Source organism: Podarcis melisellensis, assembly GCF_964234715.1.
Source record: "Podarcis melisellensis genome assembly, chromosome: 8".
In the NCBI taxonomy this organism is placed as follows: domain Eukaryota; kingdom Metazoa; phylum Chordata; class Lepidosauria; order Squamata; family Lacertidae; genus Podarcis; species Podarcis melisellensis.
In genome coordinates, this window is record NC_138540.1 from 55,465,308 (window position 1) to 55,483,241 (window position 17,934).

The 17,934-nt window shown below is 46.7% G+C and overlaps 1 protein-coding gene across 1 annotated transcript in view; it reads right to left on the bottom strand.

The window, feature by feature from the left end:
- WDR59 (WD repeat domain 59) overlaps positions 1–11,857 on the bottom strand; it is a 56,744-nt gene extending 44,887 nt beyond the window's left edge. Inside the window, exons 1-3 of the mRNA XM_081921777.1 lie at positions 11,779–11,857; positions 4,700–4,749; positions 480–615 (exon numbers count right to left, since the gene is read on the bottom strand). Of these exons, the coding sequence (XP_081777903.1) occupies positions 480–615; positions 4,700–4,749; positions 11,779–11,832 (240 nt within the window). The 5' untranslated portion in view covers positions 11,833–11,857. The remainder of the gene's footprint in view (positions 1–479; positions 616–4,699; positions 4,750–11,778) is intronic.
- Between the last annotated feature and the right edge of the window lie 6,077 nt (positions 11,858–17,934).

A 17,934-nucleotide genomic window follows, 5' to 3' on the forward strand; every position in this document is an offset into this window, starting at 1 on the left:
AGGGCAATATAGAGTCATTAACTGTGCTGCCTCCAATCCCTGTCCATGAATGAAGATGTCCTGGCCACATACACACACATGACTTGGGATCATGTCCAACGTTACATTTCCCTCACCAAATGTTTAAAATGCTTGGAGGGAGGTGGCTAGAAGAGAGCTGAATATGTGTTTTTTATGTGTAACACTGGAAAGGGCCAGATGTGGGCAAACTTCCAAGAAGTTCTGTGAAATTCAAGCAACCTGTCCCAAGAACTGAAAGGGGCTGATTATTGCAGGTTGATTGCAGAGTAAAGGGGTGTGTGGAATAAACATGATTGTTGCTATTGTTATTTCTGTTTAGGGTACCACGTGCGGAAAGGTGGGACTCTGAACACCAGCATAGCCCCATTCCCACAAGCTAGTTGGACAGATTTGTTGCACTCCTGGGATCCAATTGGGAGGAAATGTAATCACAGGATCAGGGCCAGCATGGAGCATACCGACGCAGCAAAGTAGTGTGAGTGACTGTCATGCGGGTTCCACTGCACAGCTCCTATGTCCCACTTGCTCTGGCGCGAGATCTTGCGGTGGCCATCAGAAGGTGCATCTAAGTTAACAATGTAGAGGAAGCGGCGCCTGCAAGAGACAGAAACACAGAAAGAAGACATCAGCAGCATCACACTGGAACCAGCCTGTGAGCTGATGCACCTACGATTTCCAAAGCACCAGAAGAATAGAGCACAGTCAACCACCTACAAACTCCATCTTGTTTCTGAAACTGCTTGGGGGGGATGGATCTTTATCAATGCTGGTCAAAATGGGCTAAGCTATACTCCATCATGACTGGAGGGCAGATTTTGCTCCCATGAACAGCTCAGACTTTCCTTGAAAGCAATGGGTGGCAGCCACTTAATTCAAGGATGGTTCTGAAGCTGGAGATAAACTTTCTTCCCAATGACCCCAGCCCCTGGTAAACAAGCTAAGCTTGATGGGATTCTGCTATTCAGTCACACCAGAGTATTGGGAACCCCTGTAAGGTCCATGAGGTTGAGCGAGAACCATGCAGCATCTCTTGTTAAGCTTCACAGCCATGACCAAAGACTTGAATCTGGGCCTCCTTGCTCAGCACTCCAACCACAACCCTACACTGGCTCTGCGACATAAATCGTGAAACGTTAAAGTGAAAGAGATGCAAATTAAAAACAGCCGTGAACAAGAGGACATTAACTTTGCTGCTGCAGAACTTCACAACAGCAAAATCCTATATGACATATTCCAGGCCAGGCTAATGCAAACTGCCTTAGTTGGACACCAGGCTTGTAGTTGGCCTGTTTCCTCCAAGGGACTGATGGAGGCGCTGGCTGACAGCAATGTAAGGCTACACGGTCAGACGGCTTAAAGACACAAAGTCCTACACGGTGTGTGACATTGCGCCAGTGAGAGACTGACAGGGCAGGCAGCTAGATCCACCACCATGGAATGCCTCCCAAGAGGCTTAAAAATATCACAGAATATGACATGGAGACAACTATGTCCAACCTTCCTTTCTCAGTCAGGATGTCGGCCTAGTTTCTGCAAAGAACGGAAGGGAGTGTAAACATGTGTCTGGTGTGTATCACTTCAGACTACAGGTGGAGCTGACATGACTGAATGCTCTTTCCATGCGAACTAGTAAGTCAAGGCAAATGATCCCAACCAATTCTATGCATGGGGCTTTTAAAAAAAACCCCAAAAAACCCTGTATGGAAAAAGCAGCCTTCCAATTACCGTATTTTTCGCACCATAGGACGCACCGGACAATAGGACGCACCTTGTTTTAGAGGGGGGAGAACAAGGGAAAAAAATTCTTCCGCTCTCTGACCAGTGCCCCTTCAGCAAAGCGGCAGGAAGCACTGCGCAGAGAGTGGGAGAATTTTCCCCCTCTTGTTTTCCCGCTCTAAAACAAGGTGCCATTTAAGGTGCGTTCAGGTGGCTACCTTGGAAGCCTGGAGAGCTAGAGGGGTCAGTGCGCACCGACCCCTCTCGCTCTCCTGGCTTCAGGTTCCTTTCGACCTGCTCTTTGGGGCTGGCGGGGGGAAGCCCACCACCAGCCCCAAAGAGCAGGTCTGGGAGCAGCGGAAAGGCGCAGCGGAGAGGCTGCTGCCATAGTCACGCGTCACTTCTCCAGCTGGGAGAGGGTCGCGGGGCTATGGCTTCTTTATCCCCGTCCGCGCTCTCCCGGCTGGAGAGGTGACGCACGGCTATTGAGGCTCCTGCCATAGCCGCGCGTCACCTCTCCAGCCGGGAGAGGGTCGCGAGGGGCTGCTTTAGCTCCGCGCGCGCTCTCCGGGCTGGAGAGGTGACGCGCGGTTATGGAGGCTCCTGCCATAGCCGCGCGTCGCCTCTCCAGCCGGGAGAGGGTCGCGGGGGGCTGCTTTAGCTCCGCGCGCGCTCTCCGGGCTGGAGAGGTGACGCGCGGCTATGGAGGCACCTGCCTGAGCCGCGCGTCACCTCTCCAACCGGGAGAGGGTCGTGGGGCTATGGTGTCTTCGCTCCATAGGACGCACACACATTTCCCCTTCATTTTTGAAGGGGAAAAAGTGCGTCCTATAGAGCGAAAAATACGGTAGATGAACTCATACCAGTCAGCCTGAAACAGATTTACTGCATCGTCTGTGGATTGCAAGAACTAGGTCACAATTTAGATGCTTGCCCGGCTTGAGAGGCTGAAATCAATCTCAGATTTTTGACCACAAGGTGATTCTATCATGCCAGCCTTTACCTAATAAAAAATTAATTTGAACGCGCTCTCACGTGGCAAAAGCTGCCATTCACCACCTATGGTATATTCACTGAAAATAAGCTTGTCTCCAGATGATAAGCACTGCATTCTATCAGGGGCAGGCACATTTGAATAGAATATTTACCACAAGGATAATGTTGTCACATCAAAATATAAAATGAGAGTTACGAAATATCACTCTGGGAAGGCAAGAAGGAACAGGCATGAACCCCCATGCAGAGTAATGTCCAGAGACTTAGAGAAAACCTGGGGAACGGCTGGGTGCAAAGCTGCACCAACTTTGTTCAGATACTCTACCAGTACACTCTCAGTTCTTTTTTTCTTTTTTCCTTACTGTTTTTATTGAAATATTTTCATGGATAGCAAAGGCACATATAGTGTCTACGGTTTCAGTTCATGGAGTCCTATCTACATCTGGTGTGAGACACTGCTATCATAGGCATTGTGAGGATTGGGGGGGAGAAAGAGGTGGGGAGAGAGAGGTTGGAGAAAGAAGGGGGTAATGCTTTTTTCTTCTTTTGCATAGTGTATGTGCATGGTTTTTGTGTCACTGTCGTGTGGATAGGTTCTGCATCTATTCGTTTATTAATTTTTGTTGGTAGTGGGAGAGATTGGGGAGCCCAGGGCATGGCTGGTTGCATTCAATTGATTGAAGTGAGGGGTGTGTGGGTGTGGTGTGGGTGGGTGGGTGGGTGTGTAAGGGGATTCTATGCTGTTGGAGGGTTTATGTTGGTATCTTGTTGAGCTGTGTATGAAATAAAGGGCAGCCACACTAGAGTGAAGGCATCCTTTTGTTTGTCCCCATGCTAATTTCAATTTTTTTTTATGCCCGGACCTGGCATGGAGGGGGCAGGAGGGACAGGGTTGGTGCAAGTGCAATCAATCCACATCTACATGAAGAGAACTAATGTCTGCATAGGGCATTAGGGAAAGAAACAGCATACAAGGATGAAAAGAAGCATGAAGGTTAGACTTTGGAAAACACACAAGCAGGAGGACATCAGATAATCAAATCAGCAGAAGTTGAAGGTCACTGAACAGAGCTGAATACATGCAAGATGGGATTAGGGATAAGACTGAACAAGGCTTCAAACATCAGCAACATGGAAAAGAAGCAGTGTGGGGAGAGGCAAAGTGTAAGACTCAGAAGTCAAGGCCTCATGATTTTGGATCTGAGTAGCGACCTGTGCCTCAATATATTTTTTTAAGACTTTGCCAAAATGAATTGCATCTCATTAAAAAAAATCTGCTGGGAGGGAAAATATGGCATAGACTCAGCATGAACAAAGTCTTTCTTCCTACAACATATAATTGACATATGGAATTCAATGCTACAAGGTGTAGAAAACGTTAGTAACAGACAGCTTTTTTAAATGTTTACAACCGCCTCCCCCACCTCGAAGTTTCAGACTACAGCTCCCATAGTCCCAAGCTATCATGGGAGTATTGATACTTGGGCTGATGGGAACTGTAGCCCAAATCCTTTGGAAGGGGCTAGACTGGGAAAGGCTGGTATGTACAAATTCAAGGAGGTTAGGTCTTATCAAAGGCTATTAGCCCACAACAACTAAATGGAGCTTCCACCTTGAGACACAGTGTGCTTCTAAACAGGACATGCTGACAGCAATCAGTGGGGTGGGGTGGGGTGGGGGTTGCCTTCATGCTCTGTTTCCCAGAAGAGGCTTTTGAATGGCCAGTCATGAAAACAGGGCATTAGACTGAACAGATCCTACAGTCAGATCCAGGAGGGGTCTTTTATGCTTTTGGCGCTTGAACTTATGCTATCAATCTCTTCTCTTCTGCCCCACTGAGAATGTGAAGCACTAGGAAGAGGAAGAACATCAACCCAAGAAGATGTGTCCATCTTCCCTCCACATCCACCCTTCAAGCAGCTGCCAGGGCTAACTGCAATTCTATCCCAAAGGTGTTGGCACTCACCCAGAAAGCACTGCATGCTGCCCAAGACAGTCCACGGACATTGCAGTTGCCTGCAAAATAGGAGAGAGAGAAATAAGGTCCCTCACATTAGCTTAGCTTGTCGATACATTCATTGCTTAGAAAAAAGAAGAGAATGTTAGGTTGGAAAATTTGGTGGTGGGGAAAAGAGACCACTAGAGTCAACCTGATAGGGATGAAATAAACCTGATTAAACACACAATTAGGAAGGAGAGCTACACACACTTACTAGAGAGTAAGTGCCACTGACAACAACAGGATTTACCTTCACGTGGGCACGAGTAGGGTTGCACTCTAAGGAAAGGAATTCAATTTAGAGCAGAGGGGGAGTCAAGTGAGCTCTTGCCTGCAAATGCACAAATCACCTGCTCCAAAGATACTGAGATTTAAATATATATACCCAGTATGCTTAAATCCAAGCATACCCAATTTAAAGGGCTGCAGCCCCTCTTCACGCCAAGGGGGTTTTTTTGCCCTCGTTTTGCAAGTTCCACATAAGTAATGGAAGCAAAGAAAAGGGAAGGGCAGTAAAATAGTACTAGTTGTTACTATTAAAAAATAGTTATCATGAAAAACTAAAAAGGATTATGACATTTTGGTTGAAAACAACCTTTTTCAGGAACACTAAAAAACAAGCATATTTGCAAACCAAAATACACACAAGCACAATGGAAAAGCCTGTGATAAGAACCTGAAGTAGACAAGACGTATCATAAAACCTAAAATTGCTAAAGGCTTTGGTATGCAGCCTGGGAATGCTATTTGATTTGCCTTTATCCCTTGAAACTCAAACAGCCTGAGTGGAAGGAATGACCTTCTAAAACTGAGCATAATACACCGTGTCCACCCCCTCCCCAAGGAAAGAGATAGCCTTGCCAGTTATCCAGTTATTCAAGGCAGGATTGCTGCAATGTGCTCCCCTTGAAGACTGTTCAGCAACTACAGCTAATCCAAAATACCTGCCCTGCTCTTCAAAAAGGGAGTTGGGGGGTGTCACTCATTTGGTCAACACTTTAGCTTAAAGCTAGAGCTCTGCTGTGCTACCTTGTCTTCAAACCAGTAACCCGACTTTTATTTGGGTGCTGTAGTAAAATTTAGCATAAAGCTTTTAATCCCAACAAACAAATCAATACTGGAGTCCAAGTTCTGAGTCCGCCAGTAAGACCTAGGATAGTAGCTCTGTGGTAAAGCATGCAGTAGGTCCCAGGTTCAGTCCCTGGCGTCTCCAGGCAGTGCTACGTAAAGACCCATCTCAGATTGGAGAACCATTGTCAGTCAATGTAGAAAATACTAAGCTAGATGCATCAGTGGCATAACTCGGTATCTACCTAACAAGGATCACATCCTGCACCCCAACTGCTTTGCTGTAAATTGGCAGTGAATCAAGGCAGGTAAAGAGCAGCTACTACAGTGTTTTGGTAGTACTTTTCCCAGAAAGGCATAGACAAATTGAATGAGCCTGCAATGCAAACTCAGTAAACTTGTTTTAATAAAAGCACTTGATCTGTAAGCATATTGCACTGCTCGATAGCAATCAGACTGAAATGAAAGAGAAACATCATGAAAGGCAGCAAGTGATTAGAAGCAGATGAAACGCTTGCCTTTCCAGCCTCTCTTTGCTGTGCTTCTACACTGTCAATGTGACAGACTAGGTCAGTAGGTAAACACAACAGCTGTTGGGAGGAATGGAGAGAAAGATGAGCTCAGTTCTGGAAGGAGAAATTCCAGCATCAGAAAATGCCTAAAGGGCTTGGCCTTCTGGGAAAGATTTCTTCATGACCTCTGAAAGTCTGCCCAGAGCCAAACAACAGCAGAATCTCCTTCAAGTGGGTCCTTGGGGCATCCACAATTGCTCCCATTATAGAAATACCTGCTAGCAGACTTGCACTGAAGCAGCTGCAAAGCTTGCAAGAGATCTGGAGCCACTACAGGACTCCAGCAGCTCAGTAACAATTTTTAGGTTTGCTTCAAATTCCACTCAAAAGATTCACATATCTCTGTTCCTAGAGCCCAACTAGGCTCCATGATCTAAGTTTTTGGAAAGCAGAGATCCAATTGCTGTTATCCCTCTAGTTCCTGCAAGCTCTTTCCTGATTGAGATTGTTATCTCTTTTGAATGTTTATGTACCCCACCTTTTGATTGAAGGGTCCTCAGGGTATTTGTTTCTCAATAGCATTAATGTGTACACATTTACTCCTAGAGTCTTGGAAGACTAGGATTCAACAAGCAAGGATCCCACATGCTGGTCTATACTATCAGATGTCATCATGATGCAATTAAAAACGCTTCATTGCATACTTTGCTGCAATCAAATATTGACAAATAATAGATAGTCAACTGACCATCATCCTAATCCTAGTAAAAAAAAATATTAGTACACCATCTGCACACATATTTCCATGAAGTTTAACTACTTCCATCCCCCTCCAGTTTATGTGCAGAAAAGTATTGTGACTTATGTATTGGGGATGCTGCACTTGAAAAGCCTTTCAGGAAGAGAGTTTGCCAGTCTTATTCCATAACATACTGCACAGATACTCCTCAGTAGATATATCCATTATTCTATTTAATGAATTGGTTCCCAAAACAGTAATATTCTGGAACGAGGGGCTTCCACACAGGGAGCATTCACACGCATTCAAGAGTTTTCTAGCATGTGGAGGAGAGATATTTTATTTTTATTTATTTATACTTGCCTCTTCTCATGCTCCTAGTTGCACACTTAAGCCTCATTTCAAGTAGAACAAGATGACAGGAGAAGTTCCCATACCCTGAACCATTCTGCAAAGAGCACACATCCTGCATGGGTCTCATCTAAGCCTGGACAGGTTAAACAGAGTTGTCCAAAATTCCTGTCAAGTACTGTCTGCTGCAGTCAGATACAATAGTGCTGAAGTGCTAAATGATGAAAGGGCATGTTTAGTCTGTGCTTCTTCCAACACTAAATGTAACCTTTTAAAGTATGTAAAAAAAGGCCCTGTTGGAACAGACCAAAGGCCCATCTAGTCTAGCTTCCTGTTCTCACAGTGGTCAATCAGATAGACTATGGGAAGCCCATAAGCAAAACCCAATAGCAACAGCACTGCTTCTACTTGGGTCCCAGTAAATGGTATAGAAAGATAAACTGACTCCAACAGCAGTCACAATGGAACATGAGATATGATGACACAGCTGCCAAAAAGGTTGCATGCTAGATGGCGACGAAGATTCTGTTTCCACCAAGCTTTGAAAGTAGGCACTGGTTAAGTGCAGCATGCCTTCAATCTCTTTATAAGAAACACAAGTACACTTATTTTACATTACTTTAGAAGTGGCACTCCCCAACAGCTGTATAGAATAAATTAGCAGGAACAAGCTATATTCATAGAAACTGCCTGTGGCATAAGGTAAAGGTAAAGGTAAAGGTACCCCTGCCCGTACGGGCCAGTCTTGACAGACTCTGGGGTTGTGCGCCCATCTCACTTAAGAGGCCAGGGGCCAGCGCTGTCCGGAGACACTTCCGGGTCACATGGCCAGTGTGACATCGCTGCTCTGGAGAGCCAGAGCTGCACACGGAAACACCGTTTACCTTCCCGCTGGTAAGCGGTCCCTATTTATCTACTTGCACCCGGAGATGCTTTCGAACTGCTAGGTTGGCAGGCGCTGGGACCGAGCAGCGGGAGCGCACCCCGCAGCAGGGATTCGAACCGCCGACCTTTCGATCAGCAAGTCCTGTGGCATACCCCAATGCAATATTCAGGAAGCCTTAACTACAAATGTTAAATTTCCTCAACACTATTTTTAAACCAATCAGTATGACAGATCGCTGTATCTTTGTGTAAATTCAGTTCTCACATGACAAGCTTTTGATTTTTTGAAACTGAACAGCAGACCACAATCAGTTCACCATCTACAAGATGGAAACGACGGCAACTTACTGTACTGTACAAGGATGCTGTACAAGTTGAGCACATTACAAACGGAATTTTCAGGTGGTACAGAGATAACACACTGGTAAAGGGTCTCATTTTGGCTGCAAAGCTATTATTGCAGCTCTGTAATAACAGCTTCAGAAATGAATTAATAAAAACTACCACTATTGGAAAAAGGAAGCTTCTTTACCCTCCGCCCAAAATAGACACCCATCCATCTAGCTGATAAGCAGAAGCCCAGTATCCTGTTGGGAGATGGGGGAGCTATTCCCCCTTGGCAACAACACCAGTAAGAGGAGTAGACAAGGGCACATTATTCACCACTTAATAAACTTTCAACAGTTACTTTCCCTGGCTTAAGAGGTCTCGGGGCTGGAAGTAAGTGATACTATCAGCCCAAAGAAGTAGCATCATGAGTGGCACCACAGGAACATCTGATAGACTCCATACAGCAAGGATGGGGAGCCTGTGGCTCTCCAGATGTTGCTGGACTACAACAAGAAACAACACTACATGAAGGCAGACAACGTTAACCCCGCTACGTGGAAATTCCTTGTAGACCACCACAGTGCCTGGAGTCAGGTCACATATCCACAGCAGTGACCAGATGAGAAATGACCACTGGGAGGAGCAGAGAAGAAATGCCATGGTGCATTTGTAACAGTGAAACTGGATACCTTCATCTGCCCCAGCTGCAATAAAGCATGTATCTCCTGTATTGGCCTCTACAGCCACAGGAAATAACTATGCAACAGTTTGACTTCACCCCCAATGGCACACTCTTCCATTGTCTCTTGTCTTGAGACAGATGCCAACAAGAAGAAAGGAGATTCTGACTAAGCATCAGGAAGAGCTCTCTGACAGCAAGAGCTGTTTGATGATGGAACAGTCTCGCTTGGAAAGTGGTGGACTCTCCTTCACTGGAGGTTTTTAAGAAGAGGTTGGATGGCCATCTGCCATGGATGCTTTAGCTGAGATTCCTGCATAACAGAGGTTGGACTAAATGATCCTCAGGGTCCCTTCCAACCTTACAATTCTATGAGCTAACATCATCATCCATGACCACAGGACATGCTGGCTAGGACCAGTAGAAATCCAAGTCCAACATCTAGAGAGCCACATGCTCCCTACTCTGAAAAACACCTGTCCTTTCCCCCACCACTTTTCAAAGAAACACAGAGCCAAGAATCACATGCTGTCAATGGCCGGAACCACTGGAAGCACCTACTGTTCCAGAGGCAGGGAGAGGGAGGCTTGTTTCTCTTTCCTGAGTAATTTTATTTGGTAACAATGCAGGAAATATCTCCCCCAGTGCCTGCACATGATGATCAGCATGCTTTGCAGGGAATGGTTTTACAGACCAGCCTGAGACTTGGGCCAGGCCTAATTAATCCCAGAGACTGCAGGTTGGCTATTGTAAGGATGCTTGCCTAGAACCATTTGCATGATACACCAGGGTGTTTCTTGTGGGGAGAAGGAGACAGGTGGGTCCTGTAGCACTAACAAAATTATTTACTATGGCATAAGTTTCCTGAAAAGTGGGCTTAAGTCCACAAAAGCTTATGCTGCAATACAATGATTTTTTGGTGGACTACCTGAAAATTGCTGAGGTTTTTGGTTAGAGCACTTAATCTTTTTTGCTGCTGTTCTACAAATCAAAATATGCATATAATGTTTTAATAACCACAATTGAGCCTTTCTAGGGAGATGAGTGAAGAAAAATAAAAACACTTTTTCTTCAATACCAGCACCCTCATGAAAAACAGCAGCTTATTTGTTGCATAATTCTGAAGTTAGTTCTTTCACTTGTTCTACCTCCACTGTTCAATGTCAGCTGCTGGGAATCCCAAGTGAGAAGAGTTGCTGTTGCACTCAGGTCCTGCTTTCAGGCTTCCCTTTGAGGCATCACATTGACCACTAGGAGAACAAGATGCTAGACTAGTTTGGCCTTTGACCTGATGTTATTATGAAAAACATGAATGCCCCTTAAGTTGGCAAATACTTTCAGAAAAATTAGTAGACCTGGTATCCATCATCAGGAAAAAAAGGTTATTATTAAGTTTATTCATGACCTTGTAGAAAAGCATCTAAAAGCAACATCCAGCATAAAAAAACACTAAATACAAACTAAGGTCACACTACTCCACTAAGGAGCGTCTCCACCCTCATCATTCTGCCCGGACGCTGAGGTCCAGCGCCGAGGGCCTTCTGGCGGTTCCCTCATTGCGAGAAGCAAAGCTACAGGGAACCAGGCAGAGGGCCTTCTTGGTAGTGGCGCCCGCCCTGTGGAACGCCCTTCCAGCAGATGTCAAAGCGATAAACAACTACCTGACATTCAGAAGACATCTTAAGGCAGCCCTGTTCAGGGAAGTTTTTAACGTGTGATAGTGTGATATTTTACTGTATTTTTGGTTTTTATGGAAGTCGTCCAGAGTGGCTGGGGAGGCCCAGCCAGATGGGCGGGGTATAAATAATAAATTATTATTATTATTATTATTATTACTACTACTATTTGAAAACCCCTCATATTGCTCTTTTTTCTAAACAAGTTGCCCTTTCCATTCTATTGTACCTTCAAAAAATGCTTGCTGTAACAATCTTATGTTGAGAGGTCTACCTAAAAAGTGGTATATAACTACTGTAAATAAATGGGCCTCTTAGGTGACCACAGGACTCTTAGACCTTGACTACAGCCTTGAACACAGCCACGCTTAATAAATTATGTTCTTAAAAACTCCCTCTACACACACACACACACACACACACACACACTTGGGCTTGCCATCAAGTCTGGTGAAGAGTTCTGCAGAACTCGATTTTTTGGCAGCGTTTTGGTTGGCCTGACAAAGAAAGGTGTTGCCCAAAACTGGATTTGGAAGTTTTCAGTTAAGGTGAAGCCAGCCCTCTTCAGCAAACCACGAAGGAAGGAGAGGTGCCCCAACTACACCAGAGGACGCCCCCCACCCCGTGTGACGCGTCAAGGGACATGGGTGCACCCCACCCACGGGTGGTAGGTTGGAAGGAACAGAGGGGGAGACAGCTGCTGCCCTCCCCTCCCAGGGAAGAAACTTGTATGGGAAGGAAGAGACCTCAAAACAAAAGCCCCGTCAGCCATCCCGCTTTGGCGCAAGCCGAGGAGACCCGGTTACCTGCGAGTCCCGAAACTCCACCACAACATTCTCGCTACTCCAGCGCGCCGCCATCTTGGACTGCCCAGGAAGCAGCTGGAGCAAGGGACGCCGCAGGCGGGCGTGACGCAACGCGCGTCGCGCTCGAGGCCTGCCGGGAAATGAAGTCCAGCCTTAAGGAGGCCTGAGGAAGAGCGTGTGGCTCGCCTGTAGCGTTTTATACACTCCGGCGCCCCACCCACCCCACCTGCACCGTCTCCTCCAATAAAAATAAAATAAAATACAGCCTTTCCTCGCTTCTCGTTTTGCGACTGGGTGGGGTTTAAAAATACGTGGAGCCAATATTCAGTTTCTTAAATTGCAAGGGCTAAGGAAGTCGCATCTTGTGGAAGCCAGATGTGCTGGGGTTGGTTGGGAGTGGGGTGTACTTGCGGCATGCTCAGAAGCTCGTTTCCTCATATTTATTAATTTGTTAATTGGTCTCTTAAAGCCGCTTTCCTGGTCCAGCTCATCCAAAGCGGTTTGCAACATTTTAATACCCCACAATGGCTGAACAATAAACTGGACAACCAATAAAGAAGCCAATTAAACAGCATGATTTCTAGGCAATAAAACAATATCATATGAGGGAGGGAGGGAGGGGTGAGAAGCCCAACACTATTCCCCAGGTTAGTTGGAAGCTGCCTTATACAGTTTCAGATATTTGCTCTTGCGTGAACTTGGGGATGTGGTACAGTGAAAGGCTTTAAAAGAGAACTGAACAAATTCATGTGGGATAAGGCTACCAACGACTAAGAGCCGCAATGGCTATACTCTGCCTACACTGCTGAAGCCGCTGCGTCTTTCTTGAAAACCGGTTGCTTGGAATTGCAGCAGGAGAGAGCGTCCTCGGGTTCAAATCTGGTTGGCATGTCGTTGGCCACTGTGAGAACAGGATGTTGGACAAGATGGGCCACTTGCCTGGTGCACAGCAAGCCTTTCTTATGCTCTTGTGTCCCTCCAGCACAGAAAGATGCTGTAAAAGTATGTTCATATTACACTGTAGCAGGCTTATTTTACATTGATTTCTCCTAACAGTTGAAAACAAGCTTTGCCGTCTAGTGCCCCCTGGTACAAATGTTAAGCCCTGGGGGGGGCATTCAGTTCCTATCCATGATGAAGGGTTCTGAGATGCACCTGCTATGTACAGTAACAAAACTCCAATAGAAGAGCAGTTTTACTTTGCAGCAGTGTCCCCCCTCCCCTCGCAAAGAAAACCTGAAACTGGTCTTAATTAGAGTATTAAGAATAAAAATTGCTCAGAGGAGCTCTACCCTGTAGATGCCTCTGAGATGTTAAGATAGTAGGCGGCTTTGGAGTGGGCGCAGCTGCTCTATAAGCAAAAGAATTAAGTTTCAAAAGCAGGCAAATGAGACTATTGAGCAGCAAAAGATCTAGGGTTGAGATCCATTGGGCCAACCACTAACTACACCCCTGGTTATGGTTCACACTGGAGAAGAGGGATTTAAAGTGTTATATGCTAATGTTCAATGTTGTTGTCCCCCTAACACTGGCTTATTGCTGCACATGGTCACTGTGTTAAAAACCAGTGAATCTTTACTTTGATCAATGAATTCCACAAGCTGATTATGGGTGTTCCAGACATCCTGTTCATTGAGGATCCATCCTGATTTGTTTGCAAAGGAAGCCAGACAACGTTGGTCATTTACTGAGCAATCAGACATTTTTTTGGGGGGGGGGTGCGCTAGGCAGTGGCTGTGTACACACCATACATTTAAAGCACATGGCTTCGCTCAAATAATCTTGGGAACTATAGTTTGCCCTCTGCAGAGCTACAATTCTCAGCACCCTGAACAAATAAGTTTCCTCAGAATTCTTTGGGGCAAGTAATGTGCTTTAATTGTGCGCTAAATGTATGGTGTGTACATGGCCAAAGTTGCGTCAAGCAAATGTTAGCCTGCACTTTCCAGAGATTTTCCCCATCACTTTCCTTATGTCAAAAAGTCTGATGTTTTGAGGGAAGCAGGTTTATTGCACAAGACCTCCCAACCAACTGTAATTGCACTGCCTGAATTTGCCAGAATGTGACGGAATCCCACTAAAAAAAAAGTGACAGACTGGGGAGTGCCCTATAAAAAGAAAACGAGGTTCTGCATGCAGATGGCAGTTGTGGACATGGACAATCCATTTCCACAACTTTCTACAACTAGGTGTATTCCAAAGAGCAACCCTATCATTGGATGTTGGGCTGTAAGCCTATTGGCCTGAATATAAAGATACAGGTTCAAGCTCACTTCCTTTGCATCAGGTGAGTTTTCCAACCAGCTAGATGAGCTCTCTAGCTTTTCTGCTATGTGTGTCAGTGGCTATTTTTAGAGCCCTCTTGGGCATGGAAGTGAGCCTGGAATAAGATCATTGGAAAAACAGACAAAAGGTGGGTTTTCTCTCTGCCACCAGCACTGTTAGCCACAGCTTTAGCAGAATCCCTTTCTTACCTTCTGTACAGAGCGCTTTATGCAACTCACTGTGAATTTGCTGGACAGAATTTGGTCCTTTATGCATTCACACTCTGGCCCTAAAGTTCTGGGGTCTACAAATATGGGAGACTGGCCATCAGGGAGACTTGGGCAGGACTAGGTAGAAGGTAGATATGCAGCAGACCAGCAAGGATTCTGACTCTTAAAATGACCTCTGGACTCCTCACTGTTGAAACCAACAAAGGGCGGGGGGCGTCAGATATGTGGAAAGACACCTAATTCAGTTCTGATACCTTAGATCCTGGGCACAAAATTGTAAGTCAGGGGAAGTGAACATGGTCCCTACATCTTGTTGGATTTCTCTCATTAGCTCCAGCCAGCATAATCAATGGTCACAGATGACGGGAGTTGTAGTCCAGCAGCATCTGAAGGCCACTTGAGGTTATAGTGAAAAATGATGTAGAATTTGCAAGCTGGAAGTCTGCCCACCCATGTTTTAGCATAATTGCCAGTGTGAAGAGTGCACTTACCTTGCACTTTTATGAGACTCCCCTAAAAACACTGGACAGAATGGCTGTGTCCTTGCTACAGGACTGCGGAGCAATGTTAGGTGAAATTTGAGAATACATACAAGGAGCACAATACAAAATGAAGTGCAAAAAATATGGGAGTAGAACAGGATAGGTTATGCATCTGTGGCTTCATCTTAATGTAATCTTCTGGGTGGGAGATGATGTGGTGCTATATAAATAATAATTGATTCTGTGTACTTGTGTGTGTAAGTTAGTACTAGAAAAGAAGAAAGTGTTTAAGAGATGTGGGGGATATGCATGAACTCCGTTTTCAAAGGCCAAGAGGGCTGTCTTCTGTCCTTGTTCCCACCCAGTGTTTCACACCACACATGATCAACAGTGCAATCCTATACAAGTCTACACAAAAACTCCCATTAAGAACAATGAGATTGACTTCCTAGTAAGAGGGTATAGAATTGCAGCCTAAAACTCAGGAGCACCTATATAGCTGGTCAACTACTTAGCTCTGCTATTTTTTGCTATTCTTATTAAATATCAAATTCCCATCTGAACTAAATATGCATTTCCAAAAACCTGACGGTTTTATATTTGTGCTTATAAAATTCCTATTTATTATTCGATTTTTAAAAAAGTCTCCACAACAAATGTTTGTGTAACTCAATGAAGCACACATTTGCTTGAAAGTATGTCTCACTGCAGTTTCAAATAGAGTACCGAATTATTTTGTAACCATCTTTAAAAAAGAAACCCAAAGCAGTCCTGGGACCCTTGGAGTGAATCAACCCCCCTCCCCATGGCAGGACCTAGTATGTGGTCAGATGGCACAGAAAGCCACCATAGTTCCTGAAGCTAAGCTGGTTTGGGCCTGTTTGGTACCTGGATGGGTTGATAACAGGTAAGCTTCTTTGGGCTCCTTGATGAAAGGTGCAATATAAGTGTAGAAAGTATCATAAAACCAAAACCCTCTTAGGGCCACAGAAGAGTGTAACTGGGAGCTGTATGGTGGAATGCAGTATAGCTTCAAATCAAGCAACATCACTTAACATCTGAGAACCTGCTCCTCTTGTTCCTTATGACTTCAATCATTTATTTTATTTATTTCATAAAATTTTTACATCGCTTGATAGTAAAAAAAACTTCAAAGTAGTTTACAAAAAGATAAAAGAATCAAGTCAAGAAAAATGTCCCTCCCCCACAATAGGAGTCAATAACCTCTGGAACATCCGAAATAACTCCGCTGGACAGCTACTAGAAGATGCAACGCAAGCTGCAAAATGAGGCTTCTTTGCAGCCCACACTACCACATGGTAGGCACAAGTGTGGGCACATGGTTAGGCACAAGCGAGACTTGCACCAGTCTTCATCCGGCCTGTTTCAAAGTCCAGAGCTCCTCAGAATACAAAGGAGCTAGTTGTTCAGACTCCAAAATGCCAGAGAGGATGCTCAAGAACGATTGTGTCTGCCACCCATTTCAGCTCACTATTCCATTGCAAGACCAGGATTTCACCAGGACCTCTAGCTTTATCCACTGGAAAATCCCCCAGATCATTCAGGAACACATCAGGTTCCACCAGTTTCTGAGGGTGGGCTGACCTAATGGGCCCACCACACTTACAGGGAGGAATTGCTGTTGTCAGTCCAAGCATAACCAGATAATGGGTTGACCATGCCAAAGGTGTACATTGCATTTCTCCTATCTTCAGTCCATCCCACATATTACTAAGGGCAAAGATCACATCAAGGTGAGTCCTGCCTGGTGTGTTAGACTGTTGACCCTTTGAGAGAGACCCACAGTTGTCATGGGTCTCAGGCTTGTCCAACAGCAGCCTGTGTGTGGATATAGAAGTTGTAGCATCCTCCAGCAACACCTCAGCCAGCTAGATCAGGGTTGCTGCTGGGTAACAGGGCAGTCAGTAAACCAGCAGCATCCCTTATCTGTCTTTCTGGCCCAACACCAGGTGCAGACAATGTAAGCGCATCCCAAGGTCAAGAGGCTTCCTGGTGAAGGAGATGGTGCTCCTATAGCCAATAGCAACATCCTTGCCTTGACCCCTTAGTCTAACCTGGTGCAGTACCAAAAACCCAGGTGGGTATCCGTAGGTCAGGTCAGGTCCATCCAGCTCACTCACTCAAGTCTCTGTAATGCAAGGGAGAGAGGCCAGAGCAAGGAATAGAGACAAAACACCTATGCCACCCCCCATAGTGGTCAGGACCCTGCACCTCACCCAAACAGTGGCTCCCCATGCCCAACACCACTGGAATTGGAGGAGCATCTAGACCAGCATCCTATTCTCACACTGGCCAAAGAGATGCCTGGGGGAAACCAGTAAGCAGGAACGGTGCAGGAGAGCATTCTCTTCTCCTATGGTTCCCAGAAACCCCACTTACCTAGGAGCTAGTCCCAGTGGCCTTTGTGCTAATTACTCCCGAGTAAACGTGCGGGGAGGGGGGGTGGCGGTTGGGCAGCAGTCCGACCTTGCGCACAGTTTTCCCAGCAGCAAGCCCCGGGAAAGTAAGTGCGCCCACTAGGACGACGGCAGCCGTGCAGCGCACGTTTACCGGGGCATCCCTCCCCGCTGCTTTTCACGGGGCCCGACAGTTTCACGCGAGGTGGGGAGGGAATCCTGGCGGCCCGCCCCGTCCACGCGCCCACCGCTCGCCCGCCCAGCCCTTGACGCAACCCCGTGGCGGGGGCGGAGAGAAGCTCCGGCGCAGGCGTCCTGCGCGCCTCTATTGTCTCTCCTCCGGCAGCCGTCAGGAGGGCTGGCTAGCCGGACGGAGGAACAGGCGGGAGGGAGCCCGCCAGCGAGGACACCCCCGCCCCCGACGGAAAGCGGCGCCTGGCCGAGGAGCGACGGGGACGCCGGCAGGGCCGCGCCGAGGCAGCCCTCGGGCGGGCAGGGCGGCAAGGAGAGCCAAGGGAGGGCCTGCGCTCGCTCGCTCCATGGCTGGCCGGGGGGCGCCTTGACGGAGCCCGCAGCAGCTGGGGCTGCTGTTCCTCCTGCGAGAGGCCGGCCTCGCCTTCCCCGCGCTTCGCCTGGATGCGGAGCGGCAGCGCCAGAGGACCCGCGCACAGAGGCCGGGGCCCCAGCGGCGGCGTCTTTCTTCCGTAGGGCGGGCCCCGGAGGCGGGGCAGCGCTGGCCCTGCTGCCTTGTCGCCGTGGATG